The 12042-nt window shown below is 47.0% G+C and overlaps 1 protein-coding gene across 1 annotated transcript in view; it reads right to left on the bottom strand.

Annotated features, from left to right (window-relative positions):
• Positions 1-12035, bottom strand: part of Il17rb (interleukin 17 receptor B) — a 15702-nt gene extending 3667 nt beyond the window's left edge. The window contains exons 1-9 of the mRNA XM_005387375.2: positions 11907-12035; positions 9916-9940; positions 9006-9146; positions 7450-7577; positions 6892-7018; positions 4782-4829; positions 2561-2703; positions 2138-2203; positions 1042-1141 (exon numbers count right to left, since the gene is read on the bottom strand). Of these exons, the coding sequence (XP_005387432.1) occupies positions 1042-1141; positions 2138-2203; positions 2561-2703; positions 4782-4829; positions 6892-7018; positions 7450-7577; positions 9006-9146; positions 9916-9940; positions 11907-11966 (838 nt within the window). The 5' untranslated portion in view covers positions 11967-12035. The remainder of the gene's footprint in view (positions 1-1041; positions 1142-2137; positions 2204-2560; positions 2704-4781; positions 4830-6891; positions 7019-7449; positions 7578-9005; positions 9147-9915; positions 9941-11906) is intronic.
• Between the last annotated feature and the right edge of the window lie 7 nt (positions 12036-12042).

Here is a 12042-nt window from a genome sequence, read left to right as displayed (position 1 = left end):
GACAGGATCTCACTATGTAGTTCAGGCTGACCTTGAACTCAGTATGTACCCCAGGCTGGCCTCGAACTTGTGGTGATCTTCCTGCCTCAGCCTCCCGAGTGCTGGGATTACAGGCGTGTGCCACCACACCCGGCATAAATTGCATTTTTAAAAGCTGTTTTGTTAGACTGATGAGTAATGTGCCTTTTCTTCACAGGAACACTTAGGATCAGGTAGGCTCAGGCACACTAGCATGCTCAGAACTCAGTAAAGCACTGTGTCTGCACAGAAGTTAGGATTGTTAAGTACCCAGATATCTTTAATTTGTTTAGCTGAGATTCTTTTTTTTTGAGACAGGGTCTCACTATACTAGGTAGTTCAGGCTGGCCTCGAATGTGCAGTGATCCTCCTGCCTCAGCTTCCTGAGTGCTGGGATTGATTATAAGTGTGTGCCACCACACCCAGCTAACTGAGATTCTTAAGAATAATACCTACCATCTTTTGACCCCCAACCGTAGGCTAGTTCTGGAAACATTTTATTGCTCTATCTTTACTAAAAGAAATGACACATCTCCAAATCCAGTGACATTTTCCAGAACATGCACTCAGGCACCAGTGGCGTGTCTTTTGGTGCCAGCGTTCCTGATTTGTTACCCAAATGTTGGCACGTGACCACATGGACAGTAACAACCAGGCCTGTGCTGCTGAGAGTCAGAATGCAGTGGACAACACGCTCCCTCCGATACTCAGTCTGCTGCCTTTGCTCAGCAGCTCCTTGGGGTGCTTCCCACATCTATCCTGCATTGCTTAATTTTTCTGTCTGTGCACATGCTGCTTTCATAAAGGATCACGAGTGGTTGTATAAGTAAAGGTTTTGTTTGTAGGTTATGGGCACTCTGGGTCAGCACTGGCATCTTTCTGTGCATGCTAATGCAGTGGACACAGCAGGCACCCCTCTCACTGCCCACGGACGGATACCCTGTTACATACTGGACGGGGACAGTGACACGCGCATCATGTTCTGAACCTTTTTGATCATCTGGAGATAACGACGGCACTTACTCTTATCTGGAGGGAAGGGGCCGTCTGTCTGTGGGCAAAGCACAACCGTTCCTTTCCGTCGGATGCAGTCAGTGCCACATGACCGGAAATACGGAATCAGCTGAGGAAAAATGAGAAGCTCAGAAATTTCACACTGTGCTTCAGACAGAATCTGAGCAGTATTCCTCTTTCCACCGCATCCTCCTCTAAGCACTTTCAAAGACGTTTTCCCTTTGTTTCGCTTGTGTAACAAAGCCCTTGACATCCAACCCAGTGATCCAAGACTGAAACACCTTTCAAGACTGCGGGATTGTGAACCTCAACTCTGTGCGTGTTTCTGACATGCTGGTTTCCTTATCAGGAAGAGCTGAGTTATATCCCAACATCCATGCAAATATTTCCTCTCGGACTAGAGAACTAGAGGGCTCCTGTTGACGCCAGTCAGGGCTTTATGACAGGCAGGTCTCTCGCACTAGGAGTCTGCGGCTCCCTGGAAGAGGCATGGATAATATACTTTCAGGGCCTGCTGCCTTCGGCCTTTATGTTCCAGGAAGCGAAGACAAAAACACCTCACTCTTTGGTGTGGCCGAGTCCCACTGCGTTCCTCTACGTCCCCGCACTGTAAACTGAGCAGTGGCAGGAGACCTGAGAGCATTGACTGGTCCACCTTCTACTTCTACCTGGGTCAGCTGACGCCCTGAGAGGACAGGCAGTTGCTCTCCAGATGTCATACCCTGCCCTGGAACCTTTCACCTTTCACCTTTCACCTTCAGATTTTCGCAATTTCATTTTGCAGTTAAAAATAGGCTTGGGGAAATGAAATGTTTCTTCTACGTCAGAGTTGCTGTGAGGGTCTGTGACAGAAAGTGGAAACAAAAGCACTTTGGAAGGTCAGCTGCCAGTAATCTAAGCAGAAGTTACCACGGTTGCGAGGTCGGCTTCCTGACCCCGCCACCATAAAGAGCGCAACAGGGAACAATGTTGCTTGATACAGGACTATTGCCAAAAGTGATTGTGAGAGAACTAATGCATCCTTCAAAGGACTTGTCAAAAGCATGTAATGGTGGAGCAGTCTTTCAATGCCCTTCCCCTCCCCAAAACACCTTGTTAAACTTACCTGCACCATAGCACCTTCACTTTCCCCGGTCACCAGAATGACTACCGAAGTTCTTGTTTGTTTGTTCTATAGATGAGTGAGACAGAATCAAGAATTACAAGTCATCTAAGCAACTACTAATGGGAAAGCTACTCTTTCCAGACTGACTTTCAGTTCATTAGACTATATGTGAATACAGATTCATTTCATACTTCTGAAATTTCTACTTTTAACTGGTTTTAGATTCATCATGATATATCCTAGGATGCCCACAGGAATTTGTTACCTGTTGAATTAATCAAAATAGCCTAGTACATTTGGACAGTACATAGTTCCGTGCTCTCTCAGGACAGCCTGTTCAGAGAATCCTAAAGTGTCCACTTTATCCTTCTACAGAGTTAGGGAGCTGAAGGTTGAAGATCAGGGAATGAAGGGGAACAGTACCTCTGACACATCGGAAGACCCAATTATAGTGTCATGTCGGATAAGAACCCTGTATGTGTTTCCAAGGGGACTGGTTGTAAAATTCACTTCAACCATCTTCTCATTCTTCTTACAAGCAGTGATGTTGGGATTCCACAGACTTCCTGTGAGTTAAGGGAAAACCATGTGGATGAACTTGAGAACTTTTCCTTCACTTAAATCCCCAAAGAGGCTTTACAAAAAAGTTCTGAGGCATACATCCAAGAGCTACAGACTCTACTACACAGTGCATTCTTAGCACTGCTCCCAGACTCTCAAAGTACCCGTTGCCCAAGTAAGTTTAGGGACCCCCTCCCCATCCCAATGCCACTGCTTTGCTAAAAGTCACTTCCCTGAGCTGAGGGTGGTTGGAGACAGATCAGATTCTAATACTTCTATTCTTAATCTGCAATCTAAATTAAGGACTAGGGCCAGTATTTTCTCCTTCTTAGAATGTGAAAAGGAGCTACAGGTTAGGAGACATGTCTGAGGTTATGGTAGAAATGAATGTAAGATCAAAACTACAACCAATGAGAACATTCTGGATTCCAGGAGCATGTCACCCATTTCACCATTCTGTTAGCTTTGCCGAATGCAAAGAAGGAAGGAAATGCCTCACAGTTCAGAGGACACCCTGATAGGTCAGCTGTGTCAGAAGAAAGGCCTTTGTTTCAAGAATGTGACTTGCAAATAAGGACTAGGTTCATTTCCAGGAACATAACATATAACAGCACAAATTATCTTCCCCACAGAGGAGATCATTTCAGGCCCTGCCTTGGAAGCATCTTCACAGGTTCCCCCTTGGACTGATTTCCAGGCCTTCAAACCCCATACCCCAGTGCTTCCAGACTCCTACAGATCTCTCTTGGTAGGAGAGGAAGCCCCATGCTCCCGGTCTACTTCTAATAATAACAGCACATGTAGCTCTCTAACAGTGTATGCAGGGACACCTTGTAGGGTAAAGGGTCCCTAAAGGATCAGGACTGATCCCCTAAACACAACTAACCTCATTAGCACCCAAGACTATACTGCCCCCAAATTTACATAAAACTCCTTGGAAATTGGGCACTGGGATGATTATCTTAAATGGGCTATTTTACAATTCAAAAAGCAGGATTAGGATTCTAGCAGTCTAGATGGGAGAGGTGATCCTCTTTAAGGACACAGGTTGAGAACATGCTTCTAGATCATTACTTAGACTAACTCCCACCCTGAATGCTTGCTAATCCAAATATGGGCGGGCATGGTGGCACACACCTATAATCCCAGCACTCGGGAGGCCGAGGCAGGAGGATCCTTGCGAGTTCGAGACCAGCCTGCGCTACAAAGTGAGCTCAAGGCCAGCCTGAACTGCACAGCGAGACCCTGTCTCAAAAAGACCAAAAAAAAAGAAAAAAAAAAAAAACCAGAGAAGATTTCTACTGCCTCCATGACCATAGGCCAGTGGGATTAGTGAGCAGGTGAAAGGGCTCATAGAACTCCCATACAATCAGAAAGGCCTTTGATTGGCACCACTGCAAGTATGGTTTGAGCTGAAATGTTAGTTTAATAGTTTAACCAGGGGGCGAGGGGTGGTTTCGTGCGGCTCCACTGCAATAACTTAGTAGAGTCACGAGACAGGGCTGCTTGTCACAGTGAGCAGAGTGATGGCCAAGATTTAAGAGCCCTGGTGCTTCCGTCTGGGTACTGAGCAACTTGGACACATAATTTCTCACTTGAAGCCTTGGTTTCTTCATCTATCAAAGGATGGATAGAGCTGGGTATGGAGGTGCGTGCCTGTAATCCCAGCACTCTAGGAGGCTGAGGCAGGGGGGTGGCAAGTTTGAGCCCAGCCTGTGCACCTGAGCAGCAAGACCCTGTCTCAAATTAAAAAATAAAACAGGCTGGAAATGTAGCTTAGTGGGAAGGCTCTGGAATGCAGTCCCAGTACCCCCCCCCCAAAAAGATGGATAGATAGAACTGGCACAATTTGTGAGCATCTTTATTTTATTTTATTTTGTCTTTTTTTTTTTTTTTTTCTTGAGACAGGGTCTCGCTATGCATTTCAGGCTGGCCTTGAGCTCACTTTGTAGCCCAGGCAGGCCTCAAACTCAAACTTGCAATGATCCTCCTGCCTCAGCCTCCTGAGTGCTGGGATTCCAGGCTTGCGCCACCACGCCCGGCTTATGAGCATAAGCAAAAGCAGAGTGTTCTATTTACTTACCTGCCTCGCGGCACTTTTTCTGGTATTTCATTGTGTGGTCTAGGCAACCTGGAAGTTTGAGGGAAAGTTTTTACACTTGTGAAAAAGGTTATCACTGTTCTATTCCCTTGTCAACAAGGGCAAAAGCATGCATACACACACATCCCACCTAATTAACAAATTGCCAACACAGTCCAGATGTGGGACAGAAATCTAAATGGGATACCATTTATCCTAAAATTTTGCTGTTAAACAAAAATCATTTGCCATTGTTACGGCAAGCAAGTCCATAGAGAAAGACACTCACACGAAAACCAAAAAAAGCATGAATGCACAAAATTTTATTGGAGCCAGCTGATGGATCATCTCTAACCCGGAGTCAGAGAAGATGTCCATGCCGCTCTGGGTCTCACCTTTGGTTTTAGTACATTTCAGGTTTCCATAGTAACCATTACTTCATTTTCAGGAATCGCACAAGAACGTCACATAATTAGCACAAAGTTTACCTTCCTCCCAGGAGGTCAGACAATCAAATTTCAATGACCTTTAGTGGGTTACCCTTTAGCCTGCTTCCCAATTTGCTGTGTTTGTTCTGTTCCCAGTTTATGGCTTTGCTCTGCTTTTAAGCAAGTTGATAAGGGGGCTGGGGTGTGGGGGTGTCAACTACAGCTTAAGTGAATTTTAAGTGACCTACCTCTCTTACTATGAAGTTAAAACCAGAAAAATGGAGTTTCTCTTGCCCTATCACCATGAAATGGTAACCAGAGCCTAAGTACTACCTTTATCAAAACTATCAGTGATTACAAAAGAACGCTTGAAAAGCCATCATCCTTTACAACCGAAGTTTGATAACACATATAGATTCCATCCCTTACAGGCATGAGGTTTAACCTACCCAGAACCCTAGCAGGCACCACACTAACCAAGTGATGCACATCTCACCAGTGATCTCTCACGCATGATGCAATGATAAGGGCTCACATCCCTGCAGGAGTCTTCCCCCAAACCCATATCCTGGTCTAACAATGAGATAAACGTCAGTCAAACCCAAACTGGGGTCCTTCTACAGGACGCCTGGTTAAACTCAAGACTATCCAGGTCATGAAAAAATGGAGACTAAGACACTGTTACTAAGTGAGACTAAGAAGACAAGGGACTAAATGTAATGGGAGAAGAAAAAAGATACTAATTTTAAAACATCAAGTAAAATCCAAGCAAATTCTGGAGTTAGTAGAAGTAAACCAATGTTAATTTCTTAGTTTTGACAGACTTGCACTAACGCTGTATGATGGCAACAATCAGAGAAGTTGGTGAGAAGTGAAAACTCTTTAGAGTATCTTTGCAATCTTTCTGTAAAGCTGAAATTATTACAAAATAAAAAACTAAAGCCTATTTAAATGCAAAGTGAGAGAGCTGGTGCTGGGGGTGTAGCTCAGTGGTACAATGCTTGCCTACCAGGCATAAGGCCATGTAGTCAATCCCCACTACAACCAACAAGAAAATAGAGGTTAAGTCTCATCAAGAAATCTGAAAATAGGGCTGCGGGTTTAGCTCAGCGGCACAGTGCCTGCCTGGCAAGCGCGAGGTCGTGAGTTCGATTCCCGGTACCAGAAAAAAAGAAAAAATCTGAGAACTACTGTGTAAGTGGCACCAACATCACCCTGGACTGCCTGAGAAGGACCAGGGAGGTATTGGAGATGTAGCATAGGGGTAAAGCTCCTGCCTAGCATGTGTAAGGCCCTGGGTTTAATCCCCAGCATCAAAGAAACACACACACACACACACACACACACACACACAGAGTTTGAATGTCAGCTTTACTCTCCCTGTATGTACAATCCATGGCAGGTGACTTAACATTTCAGTTTCTTCATCTGTAAAATGGGGCTATCCTACCCTCAGGGTGAGGAAAGACATGCATGTCAAGTGCTCAGCACAGTGCCTGACACACAGGAATGTGCTTTGCCTACATTTTGATTTAACCCTCTCTGCTCTATAAGGAATTGTTACTACTATGGCCATACAGCAGATGAAGAAACTGAGACCTTGCAAGGCCAAAGCCTCGTCAAGCAGACTCCAAAACAGGTGCCCTAGCAAGACAGAGAATAACTGAAGAGTCGAGGTGGTTTACCTGGTGAGGTGAAGTTCACAGACAAAGAAGGGCTGTCCTCATTCATATTTGCATTGGGGATGTTATGGGCCCCAATGAAATAGAGTGTGTTCAGTGCCACGGGGAAGCCTACGTAGGAGAACGTCCACTGAAAGGCAAAGGGAGGCGCGCCTGAGTTCCCAGCATGCTCCATGGTGCAGTAACAGCCCCGCTGTGTGTTGCCCTTGTCCTTTGTAATTTCACTCCTTGTCCTGCTGCTGAACCTTAGTTCTCTAGCCATTGTCCACTTGGGGAGTGGGCTCCACATGATTTGCCAGAGTAACTCACAGAATCGCAAATGAATGTTAGAGCTAGGAGATAAAATTATGTTCCGTTCCCCTCACTTTCCTGATGAGGATACCGATGCCCAGAGATCCTAATTTGCCCAAGCATGGAGGAGAGAAGTACCCAGAAGTGGATCTGAACCTAGGCATCCTGCTCTGCATCCCAGCGGCTCACCAGCCTGTGTGTGCAGCACACAGCCCATGCTTCCCACAAGACCCGGTTTTCAGTGACAGCCACATGCCTAGTAGTACTTACCTTGCCACCAGAGGGTCTGGTCTGCCACTGGAAGGCCTCTGTGTAATTGCACCTCACACAGCTGTACAACTGGAGGTTGCTTTTGCCCGTCACGCAGATCTTGGTGGCCTTCAAGAAGCGGATGCTGGCTGCAGACCGAGGTAAGAGGGCAGTTGTTTACTTAGCGCTTACTATGCAACTGACTTGACACATTTTACATGCCTCATCCCAGTTCAAATTCACAACAGCACTAAGGGAGAGGCATTGTCACCCCCGGTGTACAGACAAAGTGAGTAAGGTTAGGGAGTTTCAGGGAGCTCTGCCTAAGCTTACAAAGCTCAACTGCAGCAGATGCGAATTCAGATTCCAAAGCCTAAGATCTTTTTGCTGGTCAGCCTGAATTTCTCAGAATACCTGTGACTCACGCCATACCTGCAGTATTCTGGGTCTCTAAGAGTATCAGGCCTGCTCTGGGAACAACCACAAAGACCCCGCCCCTCCCCCCCCAAATGTCATTACCAAACCCATGCTGTGCTTTCTGCTTCTTCATCCATGGCAATTCTTCTTCCTGGCAAAATCCTTCCCTTCCTCTCCCAAATCTTACTCCTTTAACTCAACCTGTGCACCACAGCTTCTAAAAGCCAACAGAGTTGCTTCTGCCAGGGATGGGACCAACTTTATTGCATCATCTCATGGGAGTCTCAACAGGGCTCCTCTCCTGGCCCTCCCCGCCCTATCCCCCTCACAGGGAGCACAGTTCCCTCTAGGGCTTCTCATCCTGCCTGCATCTGCCTCTCTAAACCTCTGAAAACCCTCCTGATGGACCAACCAGCTCACCTCTGTGCCTGGCACTCATGCACTCTTGACTAGGTCAAAGGTAACTGAATTTTGTAGACGGAAACCACTAACATGGGCATTAGGATTCTAGGATTAGCTCATCAGAACAACTCACAAGGTGCCTTGCAACATACTCTAAGGGAAATGCGAGGGCTTTCATGATATTATTTGGAAAGTAGAAAAGCAACTTTCCTAAACTGACTCTGGCCTTACCTTATCTCTCTCCATGAAGTATATAACATACAGGAAAGTACACAGACCAGCAGGGTACCACTCAATGAATCTGCATTCATGTAACCAGTACAAGTCAAGAAACGCCCCAGAACACCCCTCATGCTTTCTTTCAGTCACCCCCACCCCCAGAGTAATCACCAGCCTGACTTCCAACCACCAGATTAATTTGGCTATTTTTGTAAAAGAGTCACATGGCACATACTAGTGTAGGAGTGCATTTAGGTACAAACGTATGAACTCCAGAATCTGGTTTATTACTTTTGATATCTATATTATGTATAGTTTCACACTGCTCATTCTGGTTGCTGTGTTGGATTCCATTCTACTATTGGGCATTTGGATGCTTTTGGCTGTTATGAATAATACTGCTGGGAATATCCTAGTATGTGACTATCAGTGCATGCATGTATATATTTCTGTTGGACATGCCTAGGGGTGCAGTTAATGGGTCATGTAGCACTTCGGGTTCGGTGGGCACTTGAGGCCTCTGACTGACGCAAACTTACCATCTGCCCGGAGCACCCAGCTTACGTTCATCAAAATTGAACAGTCCTCTGTTGTGGTTCTGGTTTTGGCAAGTTCCACTCGGAGTTCTCTCAAGTCTCCTGGGGTCAGAGGATGCTGGACCATCCATTCTGGAGATGGCCCTGGTTTGAAAAGGCAAGACTTCCCATGACACTCCCCTTCCAGACCAGTCTGGGGCCATCCCCTAGAAGTGATCCATGCTGATCGACCCCCAGTTCACAATGGAGTACATCTTCCTGCGAAGGCAGGCCGAATGTTCCATGGTGTGGGCTGATTTACAGCTGAGGTACTGCTGAACTAAGAGAAAATGCCCTCAGCCTTGGCCCCAAACCATGGAGCATTTGGGATCACATGCGTGTGTGTGTGTGTGTGTGTGTGTGTATTTCACGTTTGTTAGGGCCAGCCCTGCCTTCCTTGTGCCTCCAGTCTGTTGACCCATAATACTCCACTTTCCCACCTCTTAGCCTTAGTGGCCGCCATTGTTGTTCCTTTAGCTCCTCCTCCCTACTGACATTTCGTAGGCAGAAACCCACCTTTTCTTTGAGTGCTACCACCTCAAGCGTCATTCTTCTTTAAAACGTCTGCTTCCTGGACCCAAGTGACTTCCTCCCCACGGCTCTCCATCTCCCTCTGCACAGTGACGGGCGCGGATTTGCACCCTCATGGTGAGTCCCACCCTGCCTGTGCTCCCCGCACTGGCCCAGAAGCCAGCCGTTTCAGACACCTCCTCATTTCCCCAGAGTTCTGCCTCGAGAACTTCAGCCACATCAGTGGCAGCAATGGTGGTCCTTGTGCCTGGTCTCTGATGGTCCACTACTGGATTCAGGCCCCTTAGAGTCCAACTGTGCTTCTAATGAAATTCCCCAAATGTTTGTTCCCTGAGGCACCTACCGGTTTCAGAGCCACACTGAATAGTCTGCAGGGAAGAAAGAAACCAAGTGTCATATTGAAACCAGTCTTCAATTGAATACTTTTTTCCTTAAACAAATGACACACTTTCGTAGAAAAAATGAGTTGGTTCTGTTTCACAGCTCAGGGAAAGCTACTCTGCCCCACTGTAGGCTACAGTGGGCCACAGATTAGCACCAATATGCCTGATCTCCACCCAGCCAATCCCCTCACTTGAAGACCAGAGGTGGGTCTCTGGGCATTAGCCTTCCCTGCTGCCAGCCAGAGATGACTTGGAGTTCGGGAGGTCCCTTCACACTTGAATGTGTAGCTGCCAGTCTTTGGAAAGTCAGGAGTATTTACTGAGTTCCTCTAGGTTAAGGATTGGTTGTACTATGAAGCTCAATTGAAGGAAGCAGTGACTGTAGTGCACGGTACATTCCCCAGATTCGCTCACGCATTCTAACACAGGACTCACCTGAGCTACTCAGAAAATCATAAGCAACTGTGGTTTCATGGTGTTGCCTTTTAAAAACAACTTTTGAAAAAAAAAATAGATACCATCAACATCCAGGAAAAGCTCATATTCAATTCTTTGAAATTAATTGCTCAGGTTTTCTTTTTTCTTTGTCTTTTTGAGACAGTGCTTCACTATGCAGTTCAGGATGACCTTGAGCTCACTTTGTAGCCCAGGCTGGCCTCAAACTTGCAATGATCCTCCTGCCTCAGCCTCCGGAGTGCTGGGATTGCAGGCATGCGCCATCACACCTAGCTAGCACTTTTCATGCTATAGAAATTATCCCTGAAAGTATAGCCTTAACTAGCTCTTTTCATAAGAAAAAATATTTAGTACTTTGGTTTTGAAATCAGACAGTGAACCTGAAGTATTTAACTTTGAGGCAGCAGTAAGTTCAGTGGCAGGACTCTGTGATGAATCCACCAGCTCTGGAATCTGATCTTGCCAAGCCTTCACATTTCCAAACACCTTGTGAGAGACGAGTTTGGGTTTGGTGATGTCATTAGTTATCCCTTCATATTTGTGAAAGGGAACTTGGAAGGGATATCAAGGCAGACATTATTTTTAAACAAGTCTCCCTATGAGGAGATGATTTCTTGACAAAGGGGTGAGATAAGTGTGAGGAAGAAGCTCTAAACGTGACAGAGTTCAAACCACTGGCCTGACAGCAACTGCCACAAAGCCGATTAAGTCTTCTTCCAGTGGAAAAACCAAGGGGTCCTCAGAAAAGAGGACAGCAGCTGAAGGCATCAGGACAGGAGGGAGGGGGTTTGAGTTCCCATAACCATTAGCAAGTAACTGCCATGCTTTTATGTTATATAAGAAGGCAGGGACTGGTTTCCAGGGCTGTTTGAGAGGTAAGTTTTTTCCTCTTTAGTGACCCATAAGATTCCTTTACTCAAAACACTGAGGAAGAAAGGAAATCTACAGCATGAAGGAAAGAAAAGAAAAAAGAAAAGCAAAAACAGGCCAGTGGTCATGGATCAACAGCCTTTGTGCCCCAACGGGTGGGCAGGTGGCAAGCAATATTGAGCGCGGACTCAGCTTGCCAAGGGGACTCTTCGCAGCTGCCTTGCAGGCCACGTGGGGGTTAGGAGACCTGGGTGAGTTAGGTACTACCCTTCGAAGAGGCGGGGAGAACATGCATGGCCGAAGAGCTCAGAGTAGGGGCTGGGGATATAGCTCAGTGCCTGTCATGAGCGAGACCCTGCGTTCCATCTCCAGCAGGCAAAAATAGACAAAAAGAGCCCAGGATACTTTACATCCAAATCCGTCTGGTCCCCACGCCCCCAAACCAAGCAGCTCGATGCCCACGGCCGGCCAGCTTGGGAACAGTGGGCTGATGCAGATCTGGGGCCCACTGGGCTGCCCCGGGGTGCAGACAGGTCCCCTCCAGAGGCGTGGGCTGGCAGATGCGAGGCAGCCAGGGCCGGGCTCGAGGGACGCACCTGGGGAGTGGGTGCTGGCAAGGGCTTACCGGTTCTTTGGGCAGGACGGTTCTGGACAGCGCGGCCAGGCTCAGCAGCACAAGTGACATGGTGTGGCCCCCAAGCGGGCTGCAGGTGGCCTCCTGCCGCGCATTTATCCCGGCGCCCCGGGCCGCCCCCTCGGGC

The sequence above is a fragment of the Chinchilla lanigera genome, unplaced genomic scaffold, assembly GCF_000276665.1.
Source record: "Chinchilla lanigera isolate Chin_1 unplaced genomic scaffold, ChiLan1.0 scaffold00029, whole genome shotgun sequence".
NCBI lineage: Eukaryota > Metazoa > Chordata > Mammalia > Rodentia > Chinchillidae > Chinchilla > Chinchilla lanigera.
This window is presented reverse-complemented; position numbering and strand designations above follow the sequence as displayed.